General features: G+C 53.7%; 1 protein-coding gene across 10 annotated transcripts in view; it reads left to right on the top strand.

Annotated features, from left to right (window-relative positions):
* The window catches only part of LOC146295755 (sodium bicarbonate cotransporter 3-like), a 42029-nt gene that overhangs the window by 13131 nt on the left and 6891 nt on the right, over window positions 1-22007 (top strand). For 2 of the 10 annotated variants that reach the window (XM_084696863.1, XM_084696862.1), the window contains exons 1-19: window positions 1442-2232; window positions 2345-2426; window positions 4972-5115; window positions 5535-5673; window positions 5854-6014; window positions 6499-6687; window positions 8476-8847; window positions 11951-12066; window positions 13448-13605; window positions 15478-15565; window positions 15749-15895; window positions 16384-16490; window positions 18784-18958; window positions 19560-19693; window positions 20139-20384; window positions 20589-20694; window positions 21003-21164; window positions 21318-21431; window positions 21738-21899. In XM_084696863.1, coding sequence (XP_084552989.1) covers window positions 2113-2232; window positions 2345-2426; window positions 4972-5115; window positions 5535-5673; window positions 5854-6014; window positions 6499-6687; window positions 8476-8847; window positions 11951-12066; window positions 13448-13605; window positions 15478-15565; window positions 15749-15895; window positions 16384-16490; window positions 18784-18958; window positions 19560-19693; window positions 20139-20384; window positions 20589-20694; window positions 21003-21164; window positions 21318-21431; window positions 21738-21899 — 2922 coding nt within the window. In that variant the 5' untranslated portion in view covers window positions 1442-2112. Of the gene's footprint in view, window positions 1-1441; window positions 2233-2344; window positions 2427-4971; window positions 5116-5534; window positions 5674-5853; window positions 6015-6498; window positions 6688-8475; window positions 8848-11950; window positions 12067-13447; window positions 13606-15477; window positions 15566-15748; window positions 15896-16383; window positions 16491-18783; window positions 18959-19559; window positions 19694-20138; window positions 20385-20588; window positions 20695-21002; window positions 21165-21317; window positions 21432-21737; window positions 21900-22007 lie in introns of those variants that run through there. The other 8 variants (XM_084696868.1, XM_084696869.1, XM_084696866.1 and 5 more) reach the window with 6 other exon arrangements.

The raw sequence follows: 22007 nt of genomic DNA, 5'->3' as shown, positions 1-22007 counted from the left end.
TTTCACTCTCTCTGATTGGTGGCTGTAATTCAACCTCTCGCCCAATGGGTGACGACGCTGCTGTGCTACAGCCCTGCCCCTCCCCAGTCGAGGCCTTGCGTGTCTGTTGTCGCTGAGTGACTGAGGAGTGCTATGAGGAAGTGAAGATTGGCCTGGCTGTGTTTGCTGGGATCCCACGCTGCACCCGCCGGATGTTACGAAGCTACAGTTGACTTCTCTCCACAGTGCGGAACGTGGGGGGAGTGTGTCTCTGGTCTTCTATGTTCTCCATAGGTCCTCAATGATGTGTCTTGGTCGGGGGTGGGTGGAGGGGGGTATGGAGGACTATCAAGGGGAGTGTGAAGCAGTAATGAGAGTGTAGTTGTGGGTCCTTTGCTCTGTACCGGTGGGGAAAGGGGGGAGGCTGGAGAGCTGGAGTAGTGGATGTTCCGGTCTAGTCTAACCTCCAGCAGGGAGGCAGTGGGCAGACAAGCCCCCAGTGAGGCTTAGGTCTCCTGGGCTCCTTTGTTAGAGAAGATGGAATCCTGGTCACGCATGGACTGGTAATAGTGAGTGTGAGTCTGGTCCGTTACTCTCCTCCACTCACTTAGCCACCCCTCCTCCCCTCCACACCCCTTACTCTGTTACCCTCCCCTCCTCTTCCCTCCACACCCCTCACTCTCTTACCCTCCCCTCCCTCCCCCTCCATTCCGCTATGCTCCCCTCCCCTCTGTCTGAGAAATGTCTGTCTGTCTGTCTGCATTTTAATTTGTTATTCCCTCCAGCAGATAGGGCATGGTTTGGCAAGGCTATTGCATATCTTGACACCAGGCTGTTCTAACGAGAGGTCATATCTCTTCGATGGCGACTTATGCTTTGATGTCGGACGATTCCTTTAATTAAAGTTTTGACCGATCATTACGCTACATACTGCAGAAGTCAGGGATAGGACTAGGGCTGGAGATCATAGCATTACTCTGTAAGTAGCCAGTAAGGCTGCAGTAAAGCATGTCACATGACTGTTCAGCTCCTATATCAAACACTAGACAACTAATCCCAGAGATAAACCGTGTCTAGATTACACTATATCTGACATCACACCACCTGCAAGACGCTTTAATAGCTGAACACTTGATTTGTTAGTGCGTCATTTTCCCAGGGTGCTTTGCGGCGGTCCCGTCGTGGGTGGAGTAGGGAACTGGACCCTAACCAAGGATTACTGATCCGTTTCCTGGCATATGTTGAGCAGCTTGCTACCACCTCTCGAACACGATCCCTCCCTCCCTCCCTCCCTCCCTCCCTCCCTCCCTCCCTCCCTCCCTCCCTCCCTCCCTCCCTCCCTCCCTCCCTCCCTCCCTCCCTCCCTCCCTCCCTCCCTCCCTCCCTCCCTCCCTCCCTCTCTCTCTCTCTCTCTCTCTCTCTCTCTCTCTCTCTCTCTCTCCCTCCCAAAACTATCTTTCTTTCACCCTGCCCTCTCTTCACACACACATTCTCTCTCTTCACACACACATTGTCTCTCTCTTCACACACACATTGTCTCTCTCTCTCACATGAGACAGAACTCCTGGTCTGCTGGTAAAGTGCTAGCCTTGATCAGAGTCAGATGGCCTGGTTAGTGAGTGTGTTCAGTCAGAGGTCATGTGTGTGTTCAGTCAGATGTTGTGTGTGTAACTTCAGTCAGATGTTGTGTCTGTGTTCAGTCACACTGTCCTAACTGGATGCGACGCGAGCAACGGGACGCGAGCGACGCGACTAAAAGCAGTTTGATTGCCTTGTTTTCTGTTGGAATGTCCTAAGTGGGCGCGAGCGACGCGATGCTGCGCGGCGCGACGTTTTGGCTGAGCTTTTTGTTGGACGCCCTGTTTCTATTTATTTGTAGTCGCTTGCGTTGAAAGCTCTGTAGCACATTAGGTCATATTAACGTGGTTACAGTACACAACGTGACAGAAGTGATTTTGACGGATTCAGTGTGGCCAGAGAGCGTCCGATGCTACGTGACAGTCGTGTGCTCGCATCTAGTTAGGACACGGTGTCAGATGTTGTGTCTGTGTTCAATCAGATCTTGTGTGTGTTCAGTCAGAAGAGACGGATATCCGTGCTCCAATCCCAGATATAGAAGGGGCTGCCTTTCAAATGTTTTTACTGGCCACAGCGACATACTTGACTCCATTACACTGGCTGTGCCACGTTGTAGAACTCTGGCTGTTTCAAGGTTCTAGAACACTAGCTGTGCCAAGGTTCCAAACACTCTGGGTGAGCTTTGACGCAATACAGACCATGAGTGGTGATGTGGAGGCCTAGAGTTTACTAGACGGTGCATTTTCTCTCTCTCTCATCCCCCCTCTGTCTCTCTCTCCTCTCCTAGGGTCTGGATGAAGAGGTGATCGTAGATCTTGGGAAGACCAGCTCCACCACCCACACCAACTATGAGGAGGAGGAGCTGGAGAGTAAGTCAACCCTCCTGCCCTCTCTCTCTCTCTCTCTCTCTCTCTCTCTCAGTGGTATAGACAACATATAACGTATAGTTGACCCTTACAACCCTCTTTACTACATCAAAGATATCTTCTGTCCTGGACAGTCCTGGTGTGCCTGCCTGTGTTCCCCCCTGTCTTGCACACACACACACACACACACACACACACACACAGGGAGAAGCTGTGTACAGGAGGAACAGGTGCGGATGGTTTGCTTTCCCTGTGGGGCCTTGCTCGCCTGTAGCTCTGAACACACGCACTCAAGCACACACACTACACTACACACACACCATAAGGTAGAATAATATCCACAGCTCAGTCAGGATCATGTTCAGCCACTTCCTGTTTGAGCTGTCACTCAAACGGTCCAGCCTTAAAAGAGACAACACACAGCATGTCTAAACATAATCAGTCTGTTATGTTTAAACCTGACGGTGCTCCAGACAGCTGTCTGTTTCCTCTGCAGCAGGTCTGTGTGGATCAAAGCACTCAGGAGACGGCCTTCTCCGAATTTAAACATTGCTTCCCTGGATGATCCTGGCTAGCATACAGTGCTCTGAGGGATTACACAGAGATTAGCCGGCAACCTAGCTAGAGGTTTGTCAGGTGACTTATCTGGCTGTGCTAGATTAGTACATTTACACACACACACACACACTGTATATTACCCATAGGATTTTGCAAACACCTGTGATTGTGTAATAGCTAGGCATTAAGTATAACAACTCACAATATCCTGCTTCCCATCCTGGCTTATGATTGGTCAGGGGCCTGTATGGTAGTGTACATGGAAGCTTCTGATTGGTCAGGTTAGTGTCAGGTACTGCATAGTACTGTGGGCACCATGTTTGTTTTGGAAGCTTAATCAGTGTTGAGTGTATCTAGTGAGCAAGTGTTTATTGATGCTGTTTGTTGTGTCTCTGGGGAGAGGAGAGGGGGAGAGGATGGGGGGGGGATGGGGGGGAGAAAAGGGAGGGGGGAGAGAGGGGAGGGGGGAGAGAGGAGAGGAGGGGAGGATGGGAAGGGGAGAGGATGGAGGAGGAGAGGGGTAAGAGAAGGGAGGGGGAGACAGGAGGAGGGGAAGAGAGGAGGAGGGGAAGAGAGGAGGAGGCGGAGGAGGAGGAGGAGAGGGGGAAGAGAAGGGAGGGGGGAGAGAGGAGGGGATTTAAGGATGTGTGAAGCTGCTTCAGGCTGAGGCAGGAGCATTATTAACACTTGTCCCTCTCTCTTTCACCCAGTATCTCTCTCTCTTTCCCTCCCTTTCTCCAGTCTTTTCCCTTGGCAGTGTCTAAATGGCATTATTTATATTTTCCACGCCTTCACCATCCTTCATGTCTCTCTCTTTCCCTGTCTCTCTATTTCCCCGTCTCTCTATTTCCCTGTCTCTCTCTTTCCATGTCTCTCTCTTCCCTGTCTCTCTATTTCTCTCTCTCGTCTGTTGGTCTCCCATCTGTTTGGCTGAGCGTTTCTCCTCCGCTCCCCAGAGGCCTGCGTCATGTTTGGATTAGTTTTCTTCCAGAATTCCCGGTAAATCAAAGACAAATGACTCATCCTTGTCAAGTGACTATTGGCTCAGAAAGTGGGCCACTTGCTTGTTTGAAGCCGGAACCAGCAGAATACTCGCAATTACCTACAAGGGACGTGGATTATTTTTGTACATAGAATGTGCTTATTCCACCAGTAGTCTATTTGTTGAAGATATAAACAACGACAAGGAGTGGTATATCGCCGAAATTGTGCCGTGGTCGAGTGTCGTCGACCAGCACAAATTATTTGGCCATCCATCAGTTTTCTCGGTAGGCGGCATCCAGTTGAACTGTCTGTCGGGATGGGAGGTTGGGCGCGTTTTTGCAGGTTGCGACAACTGAAAGTGTTTGCCAATATGGCGACTTTTCACCTTACCGAGCGAGGAAAAATCTATCTAGCGACTATAGTGACAAAATCTTGCGACTTTCTGCTACTTTGGCAATCTCCGTTTTCAAAATAACTAACTGTACTTCCGTATTGTCCAAGTCCCCCCATCCCCCAACCGGAAACGAGTTAGCTCAATGTTAGCCAGTTTTCCCACGAAAAATGTTCAAGCTTATTTACGTTTTTTGTTGCATACTTACGTTTTTGTAGCATATCTGCATGTTTGCATCATGATTCCAGCGCAGATATGGCAAGTGACAATGTCGGCATAATTGTTTGAATCAGCATGTTTCAAAGACTTTTCTTTATTACTGAAATGCTAGCTAGCTAACGAGCAGCAAGACAATATAACGTGGACATTTTATTTTCAGTAGAAATGCAGTCAATTGTATCTATCTCTATCTGTTAATGAATTTACACGTTTTCTGACAATGTGGATGCGCAGTAATATCTAGTCAAACTGTGGAAAGCTGTATCCGTGGTATACTGTCAATATGACTTAGCGCTAGTCATTTGCTAGATTGCGAGGTTGGAAGTAACCGTTGTAAAAAATGAACGTGAATTCACGGCTCTTCTCTGTCTCCCCCCCCCCCCCCCCCCCCATCAGGTCACAGGGCAGTGTACGTGGGCGTCCATGTTCCGCTGGGACGTGAGAGCAAACGCCGCCATCGCCACCGAGGCCACAAACACCACAGGAAAAGGCGGGACAAAGACTCGGACCGGGAGGACGGGCGGGAGTCCCCCACATACGGTAACGTCTTCACCGTACCCTGCCGTCTGGTCACACACTGCTGTTACAGCACCTTCTGTTACTGCAATACAAACTACTCTCACTCCTTTCGCAGTGCTTTAGTTCCTAGCTAGGGCATGTAATTTATCCTAGCTAGTACTTCTCCTGCATCCTAGCCAGCACATCTGCTACATCCTAGCCAGCACATATATTGCCTTCAACAGTAATGCATCTAGGCTGTGTGCTAGCATCCTGTTCATCAAATATTTTCATCCTCTCATCTCCTACTCTTCTTTCAATCCTTTGTCAACCCTCCTCGTTCCTTTCTCCCCTTCTTCATCCCTCCTTCCCTCTATTCCTCCCTCCCCTCTCCTTCCACCTTCCTTATCTCCTCATCTCCTTTCCTCCCCCCTCCCTGACCTATCCCTCCCTCCCTCCAGACACCCCGTCCCAGCGGGTGCAGTTCATCCTGGGGACGGAGGATGACGACCAAGAGCACGTCCCTCACGACCTGTTCACTGAGCTGGACGAGCTGTCCTGCAGAGACGGCCGCGCCACCGAGTGGAAGGAGACCGCCAGGTCAGGCTCACACACACACACGCACACACACACGTGCCCGCTCACTTACACACTCAAACATATACTCGCACACACACACACACACGTGCGAACACACACACACACTACCGTACCTGTGTGTCTATGTGTGTGTGTTAACCTGTGTGTGTGTGTTAACCTGTGTGTTTGTGTGGTGTGCAGGTGGCTGAAGTTCGAGGAGGATGTGGAGGATGGAGGAGAGAGGTGGAGCAAGCCCTACGTGGCCACGCTCTCCCTCCACAGCCTGTTTGAGCTGCGCAGCTGCATCCTGAACGGCACCGTCATGCTGGACATGAGGGCCAACAGCATCGAGGACATCGCAGGTACGCCATCATCTCTCTGTTATCTCTCCGTTATCTCTCTGTCCCTTTGTTAACATCTCTGTCCCTCTGTTATCTCTCTGTTATCTCTGTCCCCTGTTATCTCTGTTATCTCTCTGTCCCTCTGTTATCTCTATGTCCCTCTGTTATCTCTATGTAATCTCTATGTCCCTCTGTTATCTCCCTGGTATCTCTCTGTCCCTCTGTTATCTCTCTGTTATCTCCCTGTTATCTCTGTCTGTCCCTCTGTTACCTCCCTGTTATCTTTTTGTCCGTTGTGTTTGTGAATATGAGTCAGTGCTCTAGTTTATAAATGTACAATTTACTACTTTACATGACTTCTGCACTGCTTGTTATCAGATGTGCCTGAAGCCTAACATTCCTGTGTGTACTCGTGTGTCTGGATGGGATTCTGTATGCTTGAGTGTTTGTATATGTGTGTGTGCGCATGTGTGTGCGTGTGTGTGTGTGCGTGTGTGTGTGTCAGACATGCTGATAGACAGCATGGTGGCGTCGGGGCAGCTGTTGAAGCAGCAGAAGGACAAGGTGCGTGAGGCCATGCTGAAGAGACACCAGCACCAGAACGAGAGGAAGCTCAGCAACCGCATCCCTCTGGTGCGCTCCATCGCTGACATAGGCAAGAAACACTCCGACCCGCTCTTGCTCGACCGCCACGGTGAGATCACAGGCGCCACGCTCGCATTTCTGTTTCTGCACACCAGGGGGCGGTGTGGGGGGGTGGGGAGGTGTTGGGAAGGAGGGAGACGTAGACGGGTGATGAAGGAGGTGTAGAGGGGGAGGTGGTGGGGGGAGGTGTAGAGGGGGAGGTGGTGGGGGTAGGTGATGGAGGAGGTGTAGAGGGTGAGGTGGTGGGGGGAGGTGATGGAGGAGGTGTAGAGGGGGAGGTGATGGAGGAAGTGTAGAGGGGGAGGTGGTGGGGGGAGGTGATGGAGGAGGTGTAGAGGGGGAGGTGGTGGGGGGAGGTGATGGAGGAGGTGTAGAGGGTGAGGTGGTGGGGGGAGGTGATGGAGGAGGTGTAGAGGGTGAGGTGGTGGGGGGAGGTGATGGAGGAGGTGTAGAGGGTGAGGAGGTGATGGAGGAGGTGTGGGGAGGAAGGAGGGGGGCGGAGGGGTGAAGGAGGGTCAGGAGTTTGTTCCCATAATGCCGCTCTGTTGATGTTCCTGCTCCGAGCCAAGCCTCGGTCTGCAGGTGCTGCAGCCAAGCCTGGTCTGCAGCACGCAGTGAGGGAGTCAGAGGAATGGAGAGGGGAGAAACTGTGGTAGCCGTCCAGCCCGGAGCAGTGAAAGAGAAATGTGTGCATGTGGCGCTAGCATGTCTGGCTAACACAGGCTTCTACTGAGCATGCTCACAGGAAGGGGTTTACTGTGTGTGTGCCAGGCTGGTCCTGGGCCCTGGTCCTGGGTCCTGTAGACAGTAAGCCTAACTGTTGAGATGTCTGTATTGATTGCGAGGCTGCTGTATGTATTTGCAGTGAAAGGTGGTTAACACAAATCAGCTGATGACATCATCAGTGATTTGGGCCTGGCTTGTTTCCACGTTTGGATTCCGTGTTGTCTTGGCGACGTTGGTTTGCGTGTAAATGAACCTGAAACACACTGTTTAGTGGAAAACTGACAGAGGGAGAGATACTATCTCTGTGTTTGTGGTTGTGTGTGATGCACTGTCACTAAACTCCTTCTCCAGTCCTCCTTACCCTCATGCAAGCCTTTCTACCCAGAATGCACTCTGATCCAATCTGCGTGTGATTGGCGGCCTGTTGGTAAATGGGACAACCTGATTGGCCTGTGCAGACCCTTCCTTTTCCCCCACCCAATCACGCTCGTCTCTCCTGTCTCGTCTCCTGCACACAGCCTTGCACCCCCGCTCACCCCCCTGCAAGCACCCTGCAGTCTCTCTCTCTCTGTCTCTGTCTCTCTTTCTCTCTCTGTTTCTCTCTCTCTTTGTTTCTCTCTCTGTCTTTGTTTCTCTCTCTCTGTTTCTCTCTTTTTTTCCTGACCTCTTTGGTCCCTGCCACCCACACAAACCTCTGGGTCTGGTAGAACCTCTCTTTAATATCCTCCTGTGTGTTTTCCCTCTCTCCATCTCATCCCTCTCTCCTCCTCTCCTTTACCTCCCTCCCTCCCTCCCTTCTGTCTCCCTCCCTACTCTCTCTCCCTCCCTACTCTCTCTCCCTCCCCCCTCTCTCCCTCCCTACTCCCTCTCTCCCCTCCTCTCTCCTTCCCTCTCTCTCCCTCCCCTCTCCCTCTTTCCCTCCCTACTCTCTCCCTCCCCTCTCCCCCCCCCCCTCCTCTTTCCCTCCCTCTCTCTCCCTCCCCTCTCTCCTTCTCCCTCTCTCTCTCCCTCCCCTCTCTCCCTCTCTCTCCCTCTCCCCTCTCCCTCCTCTATCTCCCTCCCTCCTCTCTCTCTCCCCCCCTCCCTCCTCCTTCTCTGCTCCGTGGATCAGGAGAGGGCTTGTCCTCGTCCCGTCTCTCTCTCCAGAAGCCGGGAGCGTCCTCCTCGGTGTCCAGCCTGTCCCAGAGACGGGAGTCCCGGGTCTCCATGCTCCTGCACCACCTCCTGCCCTCCTCCTCCACCACCCCCGGGGGGGCCTCCCCTAGCCACTCCCCCTTTGCCACCCCCCAGAGCACCCCGCCCTCCGCCCGCCGCTCCCACAGCCCCCCTCACGGGCCCCCCCCGCCCATCCCAGAGGTGGTGGTCTCACCCCCGGAGGACGAGGCCCCTCTCCGCGCCGCAGAGGAGGAGGGAGAGGGGGCGGAGCCAGCGACGCGGACGGCGGCGTCCCAGAGCCCGGCGCTCCAGCTGCTGCCGCTAGAAGGCAAATATCTGTGTAGCCTGCCAGTGTGAGTCACGGCTTGAGGAGAGAGCACTAGCACTGACATGGTGGCTGTACCCTCCCTGCTCCACCCCTTCACCCCTCCACCCCTTCACCCCTCCACCCCACTCCTCCAGTACAGGCATGGTGGCTGTACCCTCCCTGCTCCACCCCTTCACCCCTCCACCCCCCCTCCACCCCACTCCTCCAGTACAGGCATGGTGGATGTACCCTCCCTGCTCCACCCCCTACCCCTCCACCCCCTACCCCTCCACCCCTCTCCTCCAGTACAGGCATGGTGGGCTGTACCCTCCCTGCTCCACCCTTTCCCCCCCCCCATCACCCCACTCCTCCAGCACAGGCATGGACAACACATACTGTACACTAGAGCCCGACCAATTTATCACTGGGCCGATATTATCGGCCGATATTACGCATTTTCCAAACTATAGGTATCGGCATTATATATGCCAATACCTAACAAAAGTGGACAAAAATAAGATAATCTTACAGTCATATATCATGTAAAGACAATATTGAAGTTAAATCAATTAAATAAAAAATAAAAAAATATATATATACACATAGAAATGTATACAGATTAATGAATATTTAAAAAACTGCCAAAACACCTGTCAATCATTTTATGAGCTTTGGCGTTGCAAAGCTTGTCCACCAGAAGGCACTGTACAACGTCCCTGTTCAAAGGACTTGTAGTTTAATATCTTAAATTTGTATTTTTATACATTTTATTTATCAGAACTTTAATATATTTTGATGTTCCTCTGTTTTCTTGTGACAATAAAACAAAAAAGTGTATTTTTAAACTGCATTATCATATTATTTTAGTGAGGACTTACAAATAACTAATGTTATGGAAATATGTTTGTTTTGTTACGCATTTCTGGATAAAAAAAATATATCGGCCGATATATCGGAATATCGGATTTTTAAATCACCAAATATTCGTATCAGTACCGGTCCTTAAAAATTATTTATCGATCGGGCTCTACTGTACACCGACACACACACACAAACTGTATGTACTGTACACACACACACACTCCTTCATCCTCTTTCTCCTTCCCACCACCTGGCTTGGCTTGGCCCACACCCCTCTCCTCCTAGCTTGTGTGTGTGTGTGCGTACACAGTTCTCCATCATGCTGTATCACTTTCCCTGTTGCTCTGGTGTAGTCTTGACTCTAGTATTACCCTGCCCTGGTGTAGCCTTGACTCTAGTATTACCCTGCCCTGGTGTAGCCTTGACTCTAGTATTACCCTGCCCTGGTGTAGCCTTGACTCTAGTATTACCCTGCTCTGGTGTAGCCTTGACCCTAGTATTACCCTGCTCTGGTGTAGCCTTGACTCTAGTATTACCCTGCTCTGGTGTAGCCTTGACCCTAGTATTACCCTGCCCTGGTGTAGCCTTGACCCAATATTACCCTGCTCTGGTGTAGCCTTGACCCTAGTATTACCCTGCCCTGGTGTAGCCTTGACCCAATATTACCCTGCTCTGGTGTAGCCTTGACCCTAGTATTACCCTGCTCTGGTGTAGCCTTGACCAGCCTTTGTTCAGCTTCCTCCTCTTCTTGGTCGCCCGAGTGCAAACACACACACAGGCCTTCTGAGGATCTCTGTCCACTGCATGTCGAGTGAGTGTTTACAGGACGGCTAAATATAATATAGGCCAGGAGGAGGTCTGGGAGAGGGGGGGTGGAGGGGGGCTGGAGGGGGGGCTGGGAGAGGGGGGTGGAGGGGGGCTGGGAGAGGGGGGTGGAGGGGAGTGTCACTCACTGTGACTCTTAGTTTTTTCTCTTCCCAGACTCTGCCCCGTATTTATAGACCGAGCGCGTGTGCGTGCGTGCGTCACCAGAACCCGACACCAGACTCGTTTCAAGAGGGTGGAAAAATATGATGGGCCGAGTGGGGTTCTAGGAAACCGTCTTCAACTGGTCCCAAAGCAGGAAGTTACATCATGTGTGACATGTAGATGGAGACGAGCAGCTGGACGTCAGTTGCAGACCCAAGATGGACGCCCGGAGTTCTGCGCTGCCGCTGTTTCCTCTTAGCACCTGCCAGCGCGGAGGAGTTCTGTGACGGGGTTAGCTGAGTTTCAGTGGAGCTGTATCACCCCAGAGGGGGGGGGGGGGGAAGGGGGGAGGGGGGGCGTGGCATGTGGGAGGGTGTGACACCACTGATTAAAAGACCCGGTGGGTGAGAGAATTTCTCCAAGCTTAATCTTTCTGAATGAGGCGCGACGGGGAAGCGAGCTGTTCTGATCCAGGGGCTTTGTGGGGAATGTGAACCATGGGGCTTCTGCTCCCTGTTGGACTGGCTGGTTACTGTCTGGGTATGACCGACTGGTTCGGACCAGCCGGTTCTGTTTGATTTTGACCGACCTGTTCTGACTGGTTGGTTCTTTGTGATTCTGACCGGCTGGCTCTGACCGCCAGCTCGTGGGTGGGTGACGTTTGCGTACGTGTCATTTCCTGTCAAACTTTTAAGACGGTGCTACATCATCATCATCTCATGGACACCCCCCCCCCCACACACACACCCCATCCCACCCGTCCCCCCTCTCCTCTGAAGTGCTAGCGTTCCCCGTCCTCTGGTTGGCTAATCCCTCCGTCAGCCTCCAGCCAGGCTGGGGGTTGCTTCAACCCATGAGACACTGCTGCAGGCTAGCAGGACACCTCACTGTCCACATCAGAGTTCTGTTGGAGAATCAAAGTCAGGGTCAGAGTCCAGATCAGTCCACATCCTCTCAGTGTTGTGTCGCTGTGCAGGTGTGGAACAAACAGTCAGTCCATGCTGTGTGTAACGTGTGCAACACACCTTGTTTAACTGTTCTCTGCAGAGCCAGAGTTGAGTCTGTAAGGAAGTTGATCCAAGTCAATCAGAATAAATCAGCAATACGTTCATGTTTGTCTACAGCTGCCCATTGTACAACTGACCCTGCTTACTCCCTCCCTCTCTCACTCTCTCCGTATCCCTCCCCCCTTTCTCTCGGTCTGTGTCTCTCTCCCTCTGTCTATCTTTCACCCTCCCTCCCCCTGTCACCCTATCTCTCTGGTCTCTCTCTCTGTCCCCCTCCCCTCCCCCAGGGTCCCTGGTGTCGGCCGACTCTGTCCCCAGTCACCTGGAAGCCAACAGAACAGGAGAGAGGAGGCCATCCAAAGTTGGGGTCAGTAGAGAGAACAGCAGTGTGGACTTCAGCAAGGTAACCCTGGTTACTGACCCGCTAACCCTCCTACATCCATCCCATATCCACCCCCACCTCCACCTCCCCAACCTCCTGCCCACATCCACACCCCACATTCAGCCCCACCTCCCCAACACAAAACCTCCTGCCCACATCCACCCCCACCTCCTCCCCACCTCCCCAACCCAGAACCTCCTGCCCATATCCACACCCCACTTCCACACCCCACATTCACCCGCACCTCCACACCCCTCGACCTCCTCCCCACCTCCCCAACCCAAAACCTCCTACCCACATCCACACCTCACTTCCACACCCCACATTGACCCCCACCTCCACACCCCTCGACCTCCTCCCCACCTCCGCACCCCTCCCCCCCATACCGAGGGCCCATGAGGAGCGCTCTGAGCCATCGATGACATCACGCCCAGGTCACCTGGACCGCCATCAGAATGTCTGGTTCAGTCAGTCTGTTACTAGGAGATCACCATGCTGAGTTGTGTGCGTGTGTTACTGCATGTGTGCATGTGTTACTGCGTGTGAGTGTGTGTCACTGCAAGTGTGTATGTGTTACTGCGTGTGAGTGTGTGTCACTGCATGTGTGTATGTGTTACTGTGAAGCCTTGCCCAGAGAACCAGGATATGGCCTTCAAAACTGCACAACCTTCTTTATTGAATAACTGTGCTTGACTGAAAGTAACCCTAACCCACCTCTCCCCCACTCACACCCTGCATGGAAACATCTCATCATTTCACCCTCCATCCATGGAAAAAGTCAGCTGGTACTCACCACCCTTAAAAACTGATCTTTCTGCCAAGAAACAGCCTTTCATCCAGTGACTCACAGCAGGAAGGATATAGGATGTGTGTGTGCGTGGGCGTGTGTGTGTGTGTATTTGTGTGTGTGTATCTGTCTATATAAGAAGGAAGAGACATAATTCCCTCCTTTCAGCTTTTATAGCCTCCGCCAGTACTTTCAAACCGTTAATACAAAACACACAGTTCTCTCTCTCTCTCTCTCTCTCACTCTCTCTCTCTCTCTCTCTCTCTCTCTCTCTCTCTCTCTCTCTCTCTGTCTCTCTCTCTCTCTGTCCCTCTCTCCTTTCTCTCTCCTTTCTCTCTCCCTCTCTCCTTGCTCTCTTTCTCTGTCCCTCTTTCTCCTCTCCTCTCTCTCTCTCCTTTCTCTTTGTCTCTGTCTTCTTAGACAACCTTCCATGTGATCTAGCAGCAGCTGTCACAGGAATAGCATGTCAGGTGTGTGTACGGTATGTGTGTGTGTGTGGAGGTGTGTCTTCTGTGTGTGTGTGTGTGTATTGTGTGTGTGTGTCACAGGAGAAGCACGCTGACTGCGTTCCCCCCGGTGTGTGTTCTGACCCCCCCCCCCCCCCTGGTGTCACAGGTGGACATGAACTTCATGAAGAAGATTCCTCCAGGAGCCGAGGCGTCCAACGTGCTGGTGGGGGAGGTGGACTTCCTGGAGAGACCCATCATCGCCTTTGTACGCCTCGCCCCCGCCGTGCTCATCACCGGCCTCACTGAGGTGCCTGTGCCCACCAGGTACACACACAGTCCTCGACACACACAGTCCTCGACACACACTGCCCTCTACACACACACTGCCCTCTACACACACACAGCCCTCTACACACACACAGCCCTCTACACACACAGCCTCCTACACACACACAGCCCTCTACACACACACAGCCCTCTACACACACACAGCCCCCTACACACACACAGCCCTCTACACACACACAGCCCTCTACACACACACAGCCCTCTACACACAGCCCTCTACACACACACAGCCCTCTACACACACAGCCTCCTACACACACACAGCCCTCTACACACACACACAGCCCTCTACACACACACACAGCCCTCTACACACACACAGCCCTCTACACACACACAGCCCCCTACACACACACAGCCCTCTACACACACAGCCCTCTACACACACACATCCCTCTACACACAGCCCTCTACACACACACAGCCCTCTACACACACAGCCCACTACACACAGCCCTCTACACACACACAGCCCTCTACACACAGCCCTCTACACACACACAGCCCTCTACACACACACACAGCCCTCTACACACACACAGCCCTCTACACACACAGCCTCCTACACACACACAGCCCCCTACACACAGCCCTCTACACACACACAGCCCTCTACACAGAAAACAGCCCTCTACACACACACACAGCCCTCTACACACACACAGCCCTCTACACACACACAGCCCCCTACACACACACAGCCCTCTACACACACACAGCCCTCTACACACACACATCCCTCTACACACAGCCCTCTACACACACACAGCCCTCTACACACAGCCCTCTACACACACACAGCCCTCTACACACACACAGCCCTCTACACACACACAGCCCTCTACACACACAGCCTCCTACACACACACAGCCCCCTACACACAGCCCTCTACACACACACAGCCCTCTACACACACACAGCCCTCTACACACACACACAGCCCTCTACACACACAGCCTCCTACACACACACAGCCCTCTACACACACACAGCCCTCTACACACACACATCCCTCTACACACAGCCCTCTACACACAGCCCTCTACACACACAGCCTCCTAAACACACACAGCCCTCTACACACACAGCCCTCTACACACACACAGCCCTATACACACACACAGCCCCCTACACACACACAGCCCCCTACACACACACAGCCCTCTACACACACACAGCCCCCTACACACACACAGCCCCCTACACACACCCCTCTACACACACAGCCCCCTACACACACAGCCCTCTACACACAGCCCTCTACACACACAGCCCTCTACACACATACAGCCCTCTACACACACAGCCCCTACACACACAGCCCTCTACACACACAGCCCTCTACACACACACAGCCCTCTACACACACACAGCCCTCTACACACAGCCCACTACACACACAGCCCCCTACACACAGCCCTCTACACACAGCCCCCTACACACACAGCCCCCTACACACAGCCCACTACACACACAGCCCCCTACACACAGCCCTCTACACACACACAGCCCTCTACACACACACAGCCCCCTACACACACACAGCCCCCTACACACACACAGCCCTCTACACACACAGCCCTCTACACACACACAGCCCTCTACACACACACAGCCCCCTACACACAGCCCCCTACACGCACACAGCCCTCTACACACACACAGCCCTCTACACACATAGCCCTCTAAACACACACAGCCCTCTACACACAGCCCTCTACACACACACACTCACCACACACACCCCGCCTCCTCCCACAGTGGTTTCCCTCCCTCATCCCTGACCAGCATGTCCTCTCTAAGGCTGTCCTTTTCCTCCTCCTCTTCATCCTCCTCTTCCTCCCCAGGTTCCTGTTCCTGCTGCTGGGCCCCACAGGAAAGGGCCCCCAGTACCATGAGATAGGCCGCTCCATGGCCACGCTCATGACCGACGAGGTGTGTGTGTGTGTTTAACTACCCGCGCTTCATCTGTGAGCTTCACTCTCACCTCCTCCCCGTCCGCCCATGCACATGACCCGGTCACATGACCAGGTCACATGACCCGGTCACATGACCCGGTCACATGACCCAGTCACATGACCCAGTCACACGACCCGGTCACCTTCCGCCCTCCTGCAGATTTTCCACGACGTGGCCTACAAGGCTAAAGACCGCACAGACCTGCTGTCTGGGATCGACGAGTTCCTGGACCAGGTGACGGTGTTGCCTCCAGGGGAGTGGGACCCCACCATACGCATCGAGCCCCCCAAGAATGTCCCCTCACAGGTCAGACTCTTCATCTGATCAGATTCACCTTCAGATCCTGCTTCAAGATCACCGGACTAGAGAGGGCTTGGAGTTAGGGACGAGAGAGGGGTTAGGGACGAGAGAGGGGTTAGGGACGAGAGAGGGGTTAGGGACGAGAGAGGGGTTAGGGACGAGAGAGGGGTTAGGGACGAGAGAGGGGTTAGAGTTAGGGACGAGAGAGGGGTTAGGGACGAGAGAGGGGTTAGGGACGAGAGAGGGGTTAGGGACGAGAGAGGGCTTGGAGTTAGGGACTAGAGAGGCGTTAGGGACGAGAGAGGGGTTAGGGACTAGAGAGGGGTTAGGGACGAGAGAGGGGTTAGGGACGAGAGAGGGGTTAGGGACGAGAGAGGGGTTAGGGACGAGAGAGGGGTTAGGGACGAGAGAGGGGTTAGGGACGAGAGAGGGGTTAGGGACGAAGAGGGTTTCACAGTGAGAACCTTCTAGATCCTTCTCTCTCCCCCTGCCAGATGAAGAGGAAGAGGCCTTCTCAGCCCAACGGCTCCCTGTCTCCATCCGGGGAGCAGGAGAAGGAGGAGGAACACGAGACTGGACCAGAGCTGGAGAGAACTGGACGGTAGGTCCCCCTCTCTCCTCTCCCTCTCTCTCCTTCCCCTCTCTCCTCCTCCTCCCCCTCTCTCTCCTTCCTCTCTCTCCTCCCCCTCTCCCCTCCTCCTCCCCCTCTCTCTCCTCCCCCTCTCTCCTCCTCCTCCCCCTCTCTCTCCTCCCCCTCTCTCCTCCTCCTCCCCCTCTCTCTCCTCCCCCTCTCTGTCTTTCCCCTCTCTCCTCCTCCTCCCCCTCTCTCTCCTCCCCCTCTCCTCCTCCTTCCCCTCTCTCCTCCCCCTCTCTCCTCCTCCTCCCTCCCCCTCTCTCCTCCTCCTCCCCCTCTCTCTCCTCCCCCTCTCTCCTCCTCCTCCCCCTCTCTCCTCCTCCTCCCCCTCTCTCCTCCTCCCCCTCTCTCCTCCTCCCCCTCTCTCCTCCTCCTCCCCCTCTCTCTCCTCCCCCTCTCTCTCCTCCCCCTCTCTCCTCCTCCCCCTCTCTCCTCCTCCTCCCCCTCTCTCCTCCTCCCTCTCTCTCCTCCTCCTCCCCCTCTCTCTCCTTCCTCTCTCTCCTCCCCCTCTCCCCTCCTCCTCCCCCCTCTCTCCTCCTCCCCCTCTCTCCTCCTCCTCCCCCTCTCCTCCTTCCCCTCTCTCTCCTCCCCCTCTCTGCTCCTCCCTCCCCCTCTCTCCTCCTCCTCCCCCTCTCTCCTCCTCCCCCTCTCTCCTCCTCCCCCTCTCTCCTCCTCCTCCCCCTCTCTCTCCTCCCCCTCTCTCTCCTCCCCCTCTCTCCTCCTCCCCCTCTCTCCTCCTCCTCCCCCTCTCTCTCCTCCCCCTCTCTCCTCCTCCTCCCCCTCTCTCTCCTTCCTCTCTCTCCTCCCCCTCTCCCCTCCTCCTCCCCCTCTCTCCTCCTCCTCCCCCTCTCTCCTCCTCCTCCCCCTCTCTCCTTCCCCTCTCTCTCCTCCCCCTCTCTGCTCCTCCTCCCCCTTTCTCCTCCTCCTCCCCCTCTCTCCTCCTCCCCCTCTCTCTCCTCCTCCTCCCCCTCTCTCCTCCTCCTTCCCCTCTCTCCTCCTCCTCCCCCTCTCTCTGAATAAAATACAGAAACGCGAAGTGTCAAACTGGACAGAAGAGATGCTGTTATTAAACTCAGTATTGAAAAGGATCACACACACACACACACACATGCTGCATTATTTACCACTGTAGACCCACTCTCGTTTCTGCTGCCGCTATAAAAAGCAGCACGCTGGCAGAGAGAGAGGGGGGAGAGAGGGGGGGGAAGAGACAGAGAGAAGGGGAGAAAGAGAGAGGGGGAGTGAGGGAGTGCAAAGGAGAAAGTGTGAGAAGAGGAAGTCTAGCAGAGTGATTTTCACAGAGGGAAACATGAAGAAAAGCAGGAAACAGAGGAGAGAAAGAGACAGAATAAAAAGGAGAGACAGACAGCTGACACTGACTGCAAAGATCAGTCTGTGCCCTGTGTGTGTCTGTAGTGTGTGTGTGTCTGTAGTGTGTGTGTGTCTGTAGTGTGTGTGTCTGCAGTGTGTGTGTGTCTGCAGTGTGTGTGTCTGCAGTGTGTGTGTGTCTGCAGTGTGTGTGTGTCTGTAGTGTGTGTGTCTGCAGTGTGTGTGTGTCTGCAGTGTGTGTGTCTGTAGTGTGTGTGTCTGTAGTGTGTGTGTGTCTGCAGTGTGTGTGTCTGCAGTGTGTGTCTGTAGTGTGTGTGTCTGTAGTGTGTGTGTCTGTAGTGTGTGTGTCTGCAGTGTGTGTGTGTGTCTGCAGTGTGTGTGTCTGCAGTGTGTGTGTCTGTAGTGTGTGTGTCTGCAGTGTGTGTGTCTGTAGTGTGTGTGTGTCTGCAGTGTGTGTGTCTGCAGTGTGTGTGTCTGCAGTGTGTGTGTCTGTAGTGTGTGTGTCTGCAGTGAGTGTGTCTGCAGTGTGTGTGTCTGTAGTGTGTGCTTGTGTGAGGTACAGACCCCAGGTGACAAAGATTTTACTTGGTATCTGGGTCAGTGAACAACACAGAACATGTTGCTACTGGGTCCACCACCACCCTCAGATCAGATTAGTCCTCAGCACCTGTCGATGTTAGGCACCGGAACGCAGGCTTCCAACAGCTAGAGTAGCACTTAAAACCAGAACTTCAAACTTCAGAACCAGGCTTGGTTTTGGTCAGTCATCGTAAACACTATAGACGAGTACAGCTCAGGGGTAGAGCATTGAACCGCAGATCATGGGGTTTGCATGTTCAAATCCCCCCCCCCCCCCCCCTGGATAAAACCATCTGTTAAATGAAGACACGACCAGCATTAAACTCGCTGGATGCTAACTGGTTTATCTCAGGATCTTCGGAGGGCTGGTTCGGGATGTGAAGCGCAAGGCTCCGTTCTACTGGAGCGACCTCCGTGATGCCTTCAGCCTGCAGTGTCTGGCCTCCGTGCTGTTCCTCTACTGCGCCTGCATGTCCCCTGTCATCACCTTCGGAGGGCTGCTGGGGGAGGCCACCAAGGGAAACATAGTGAGTCTGGCTCACCCTCTCTCTCTGTGTGTCTCTCTCTGTGTGTCTCTCTCTTTGTCTCTCTCTTTGTCTCTCTCTCTCTGTCTCTCTCTCTGTCTCTCTCTGTCTCTCTCTCTCTCTCTCTCTCTCTCTTTGTCTCTCTTTCTCTCTCTCTCTCTCTCTCTGTGTGTGTCTCTCTCTGTGTGTCTCTCTCTGTGTGTCTCTCTCTTTGTCTCTCTCTTTGTCTCTCTCTCTCTCTGTCTCTCTCTCTGTCTCTCTCTGTCTCTCTCTGTCTCTCTCTCTCTCTCTGTCTCTCTCTGGGTCTCTCTCTTTGTCTCTGTCTCTATCTGTCTCTCTCGTTGTCTCTGTCTCTGTGTGTCTCTCTTTCTGTCTCTCTCTCTCTCTGTCTTTGTCTCGCTCTCTCTGTGTCTCTCTTTGTGTCTCTCTGTCTCTCAGTATCTGTGTCTCTCTCTTTGTCTCTGTCTCTCTCTGTCTCAGTCTGTTTATCTCTTTCTCCCTGTCTGTATGGTTTAGCCTCTTTCTCTCTGTCTCTCTCCCCCCCACACCCCTCCTCCTGCCCCACCCCTTCTCCTCCCCCTCCTTCTCTCCTCTCTCGTTCCAGAGTGCCATCGAGTCCTTGTTCGGGGCGTCTCTGACGGGGGTGGCGTTCTCTCTGTTTGCGGGCCAGCCCCTCACAATCCTGGGCAGCACTGGACCCGTCCTGGTCTTTGAGAAGATCCTCTTCAAGTTCTGCAGGTGAGTCCTGCTGCCAACACTGAACCTAACCTGACCCTAACCCGACACTGACCCTAACCAGACACTGACCCTAACCCGAGACTGACCTAACCCGACACTAACCCAACCCTGACCCTGACCCAACACTGACCCTGACCCAACACTGACCCTGACCCAACACTGACCCTAACCCAACACTGACCCTGACCCAACACTGACCCTAACCCAACCCTGACCCTGACCCAACCCTGACCCAACCCTGACCCTAACCCAACCCTGACCCTAACCCAACCCTGACCCAACCCTGACCCAACACTGACCCTGACCCAACCCTGACCCTGACCCAACACTGACCCTAACCCAACCCTGACCCTGACCCAACACTGACCCTAACCCAACCCTGACCCAACACTGACCCTGACCCTAACCCTGCTGTCAACCCTGTGTCTCCCCCCCCCACCCCCAGTGAATACGGCCTGTCCTACCTGTCTCTGAGGACCTGCATCGGCCTGTGGACAGCCTTCCTGTGCCTGGTCCTGGTCGCCACGGACGCCAGCTCTCTGGTGTGCTACATCACGCGCTTCACGGAGGAGGCCTTCGCCTCGCTCATCTGCCTCATCTTCATCTACGAGGCGCTGGAGAAGCTGGTGCACCTGGGGGAGCACTACCCCGTCAACACGCACAACAGCCTGGACAACCTCACCATCTACTCGTGGGTTCCTGGTCAGGGAGCAGAAAGGATGCTGGGAAATGTAGTTTTAAGGGGCGGTTGTGTTTCAGGATCTGATAGGGACTCGAATGCGTCTGTCGTGGGTTGTGTTTGTCGTTGTGGTGTGGAGTGTGTGGTGTGTGGTATGTGGAGTGTGTGTGTGTGGTCTCTGACAGATGTCTGTGATTGTGTGTGTGTGTGTTGCAGGTGTCAGTGTGCCCCACCCACCAATGCGTCAGAGCAGGCACTGCAGTCGTGGAACCAGACAGGACACACACAGAACTCCATCTCCTGGAGCAGCCTCAATGTGTCGGTGAGACACACACACACATGCATACACACACTCATACACACACACACACACACACCTATACGCACACACCCATACACACACACACATGCATACACACACCCATACACACGCACGCACACGCACACAATGTGCTCTGACCACAGCTCTGTCTATCAATCTCTATCCCCCTGTCTGTATCTCTCCTCCTCTCTCTCCCCCTCTCTCTCTCTCCCCCTCCCTCTCTCTCTCTCCCCCTCCCTCTCTCTCTCTCTCTCTCCCCCTCTCTCTCTCTCCCCCTCTCTCTCTCTCCCCCTCCCTCTCTCTCTCAGATGTGTAACTTGCTCCACGGGGAGTTTGTGGGCCCTGCCTGTGGCCACCATGGTCCCTACATTCCTGACGTGCTGTTCTGGTCCATCATCCTGTTCTTCACCACCTTCCTCCTCTCCTCCTTCCTCAAGCAGTTCAAGACCGAGAGCTACTTTCCCACCAAGGTGTGGCGTTCGCCCGCAAGCCCCTCCTGTACCTGTACCTGTGGAAGTGTGTGTGCATGAGAGTGTGTGTGTGTGTGTGTGTGTTAACGGGATTAACTAACTGACTACTGGGTCTTCTTGCCTGACTCTAATTGGGTGGGTGTGGTGATGCAGGTCCGCTCCACCATCAGTGACTTTGCCGTGTTCCTGACCATCATGATCATGGTGCTGGTGGACTACCTGATGGGCATCCCCTCTCCCAAGCTCCACGTCCCCGACCGCTTTGAGGTATTGTTTTAATTCTCAGGGGGGGAGGGAGGGGGAGGTAGAGGGAGGGAGGGAGAAGGAGAGAGGGGGGGAAGACATGCAGTAAAGGACCCAGATTCAAACCCAGCTACCGGGGAATGCATGATTTTCAGTTTTAATGTTGATATTTGTATTATTATTGTTTCATGGGTATAGCTTAGAGGTAGCAATCAAGCATATCAAGAAGTCGCAGCTTCTATACATTTTAACAGTCATATAATCTTCGGAGCCAATCCAGGTATATAAAGTGATGGTGTTAAATGAAGGGTCTCATGGTTCTCCCTCCAGCCCACCTCTAAGCACCGCGGATGGCTGATCGACCCGCTGGGGGGAAACCCCTGGTGGACAGTGCTGGTAGCGGCGCTGCCCGCGCTGCTCTGCACCATCCTCATCTTCATGGATCAGCAGATCACCGCCGTCATCGTCAACAGGAAGGAGCACAAGCTGAAGGTCAGGTCTGGGGCAGGGAAAGGTCTCAAAACACAACAACAACAAAAAGTACAATAAAAAAAAACTTTAAAAAAAACTACATTTAATCATTTAGTCAAAACTAGATAT

This window comes from Hypomesus nipponensis, chromosome 4 (genome assembly GCF_054491055.1).
Source record: "Hypomesus nipponensis isolate SF chromosome 4, ASM5449105v1, whole genome shotgun sequence".
Lineage (NCBI taxonomy): Eukaryota > Metazoa > Chordata > Actinopteri > Osmeriformes > Osmeridae > Hypomesus > Hypomesus nipponensis.
Note: the sequence above shows the minus strand (reverse complement) of the source record. Positions and strands in the feature narration are given on the sequence as shown.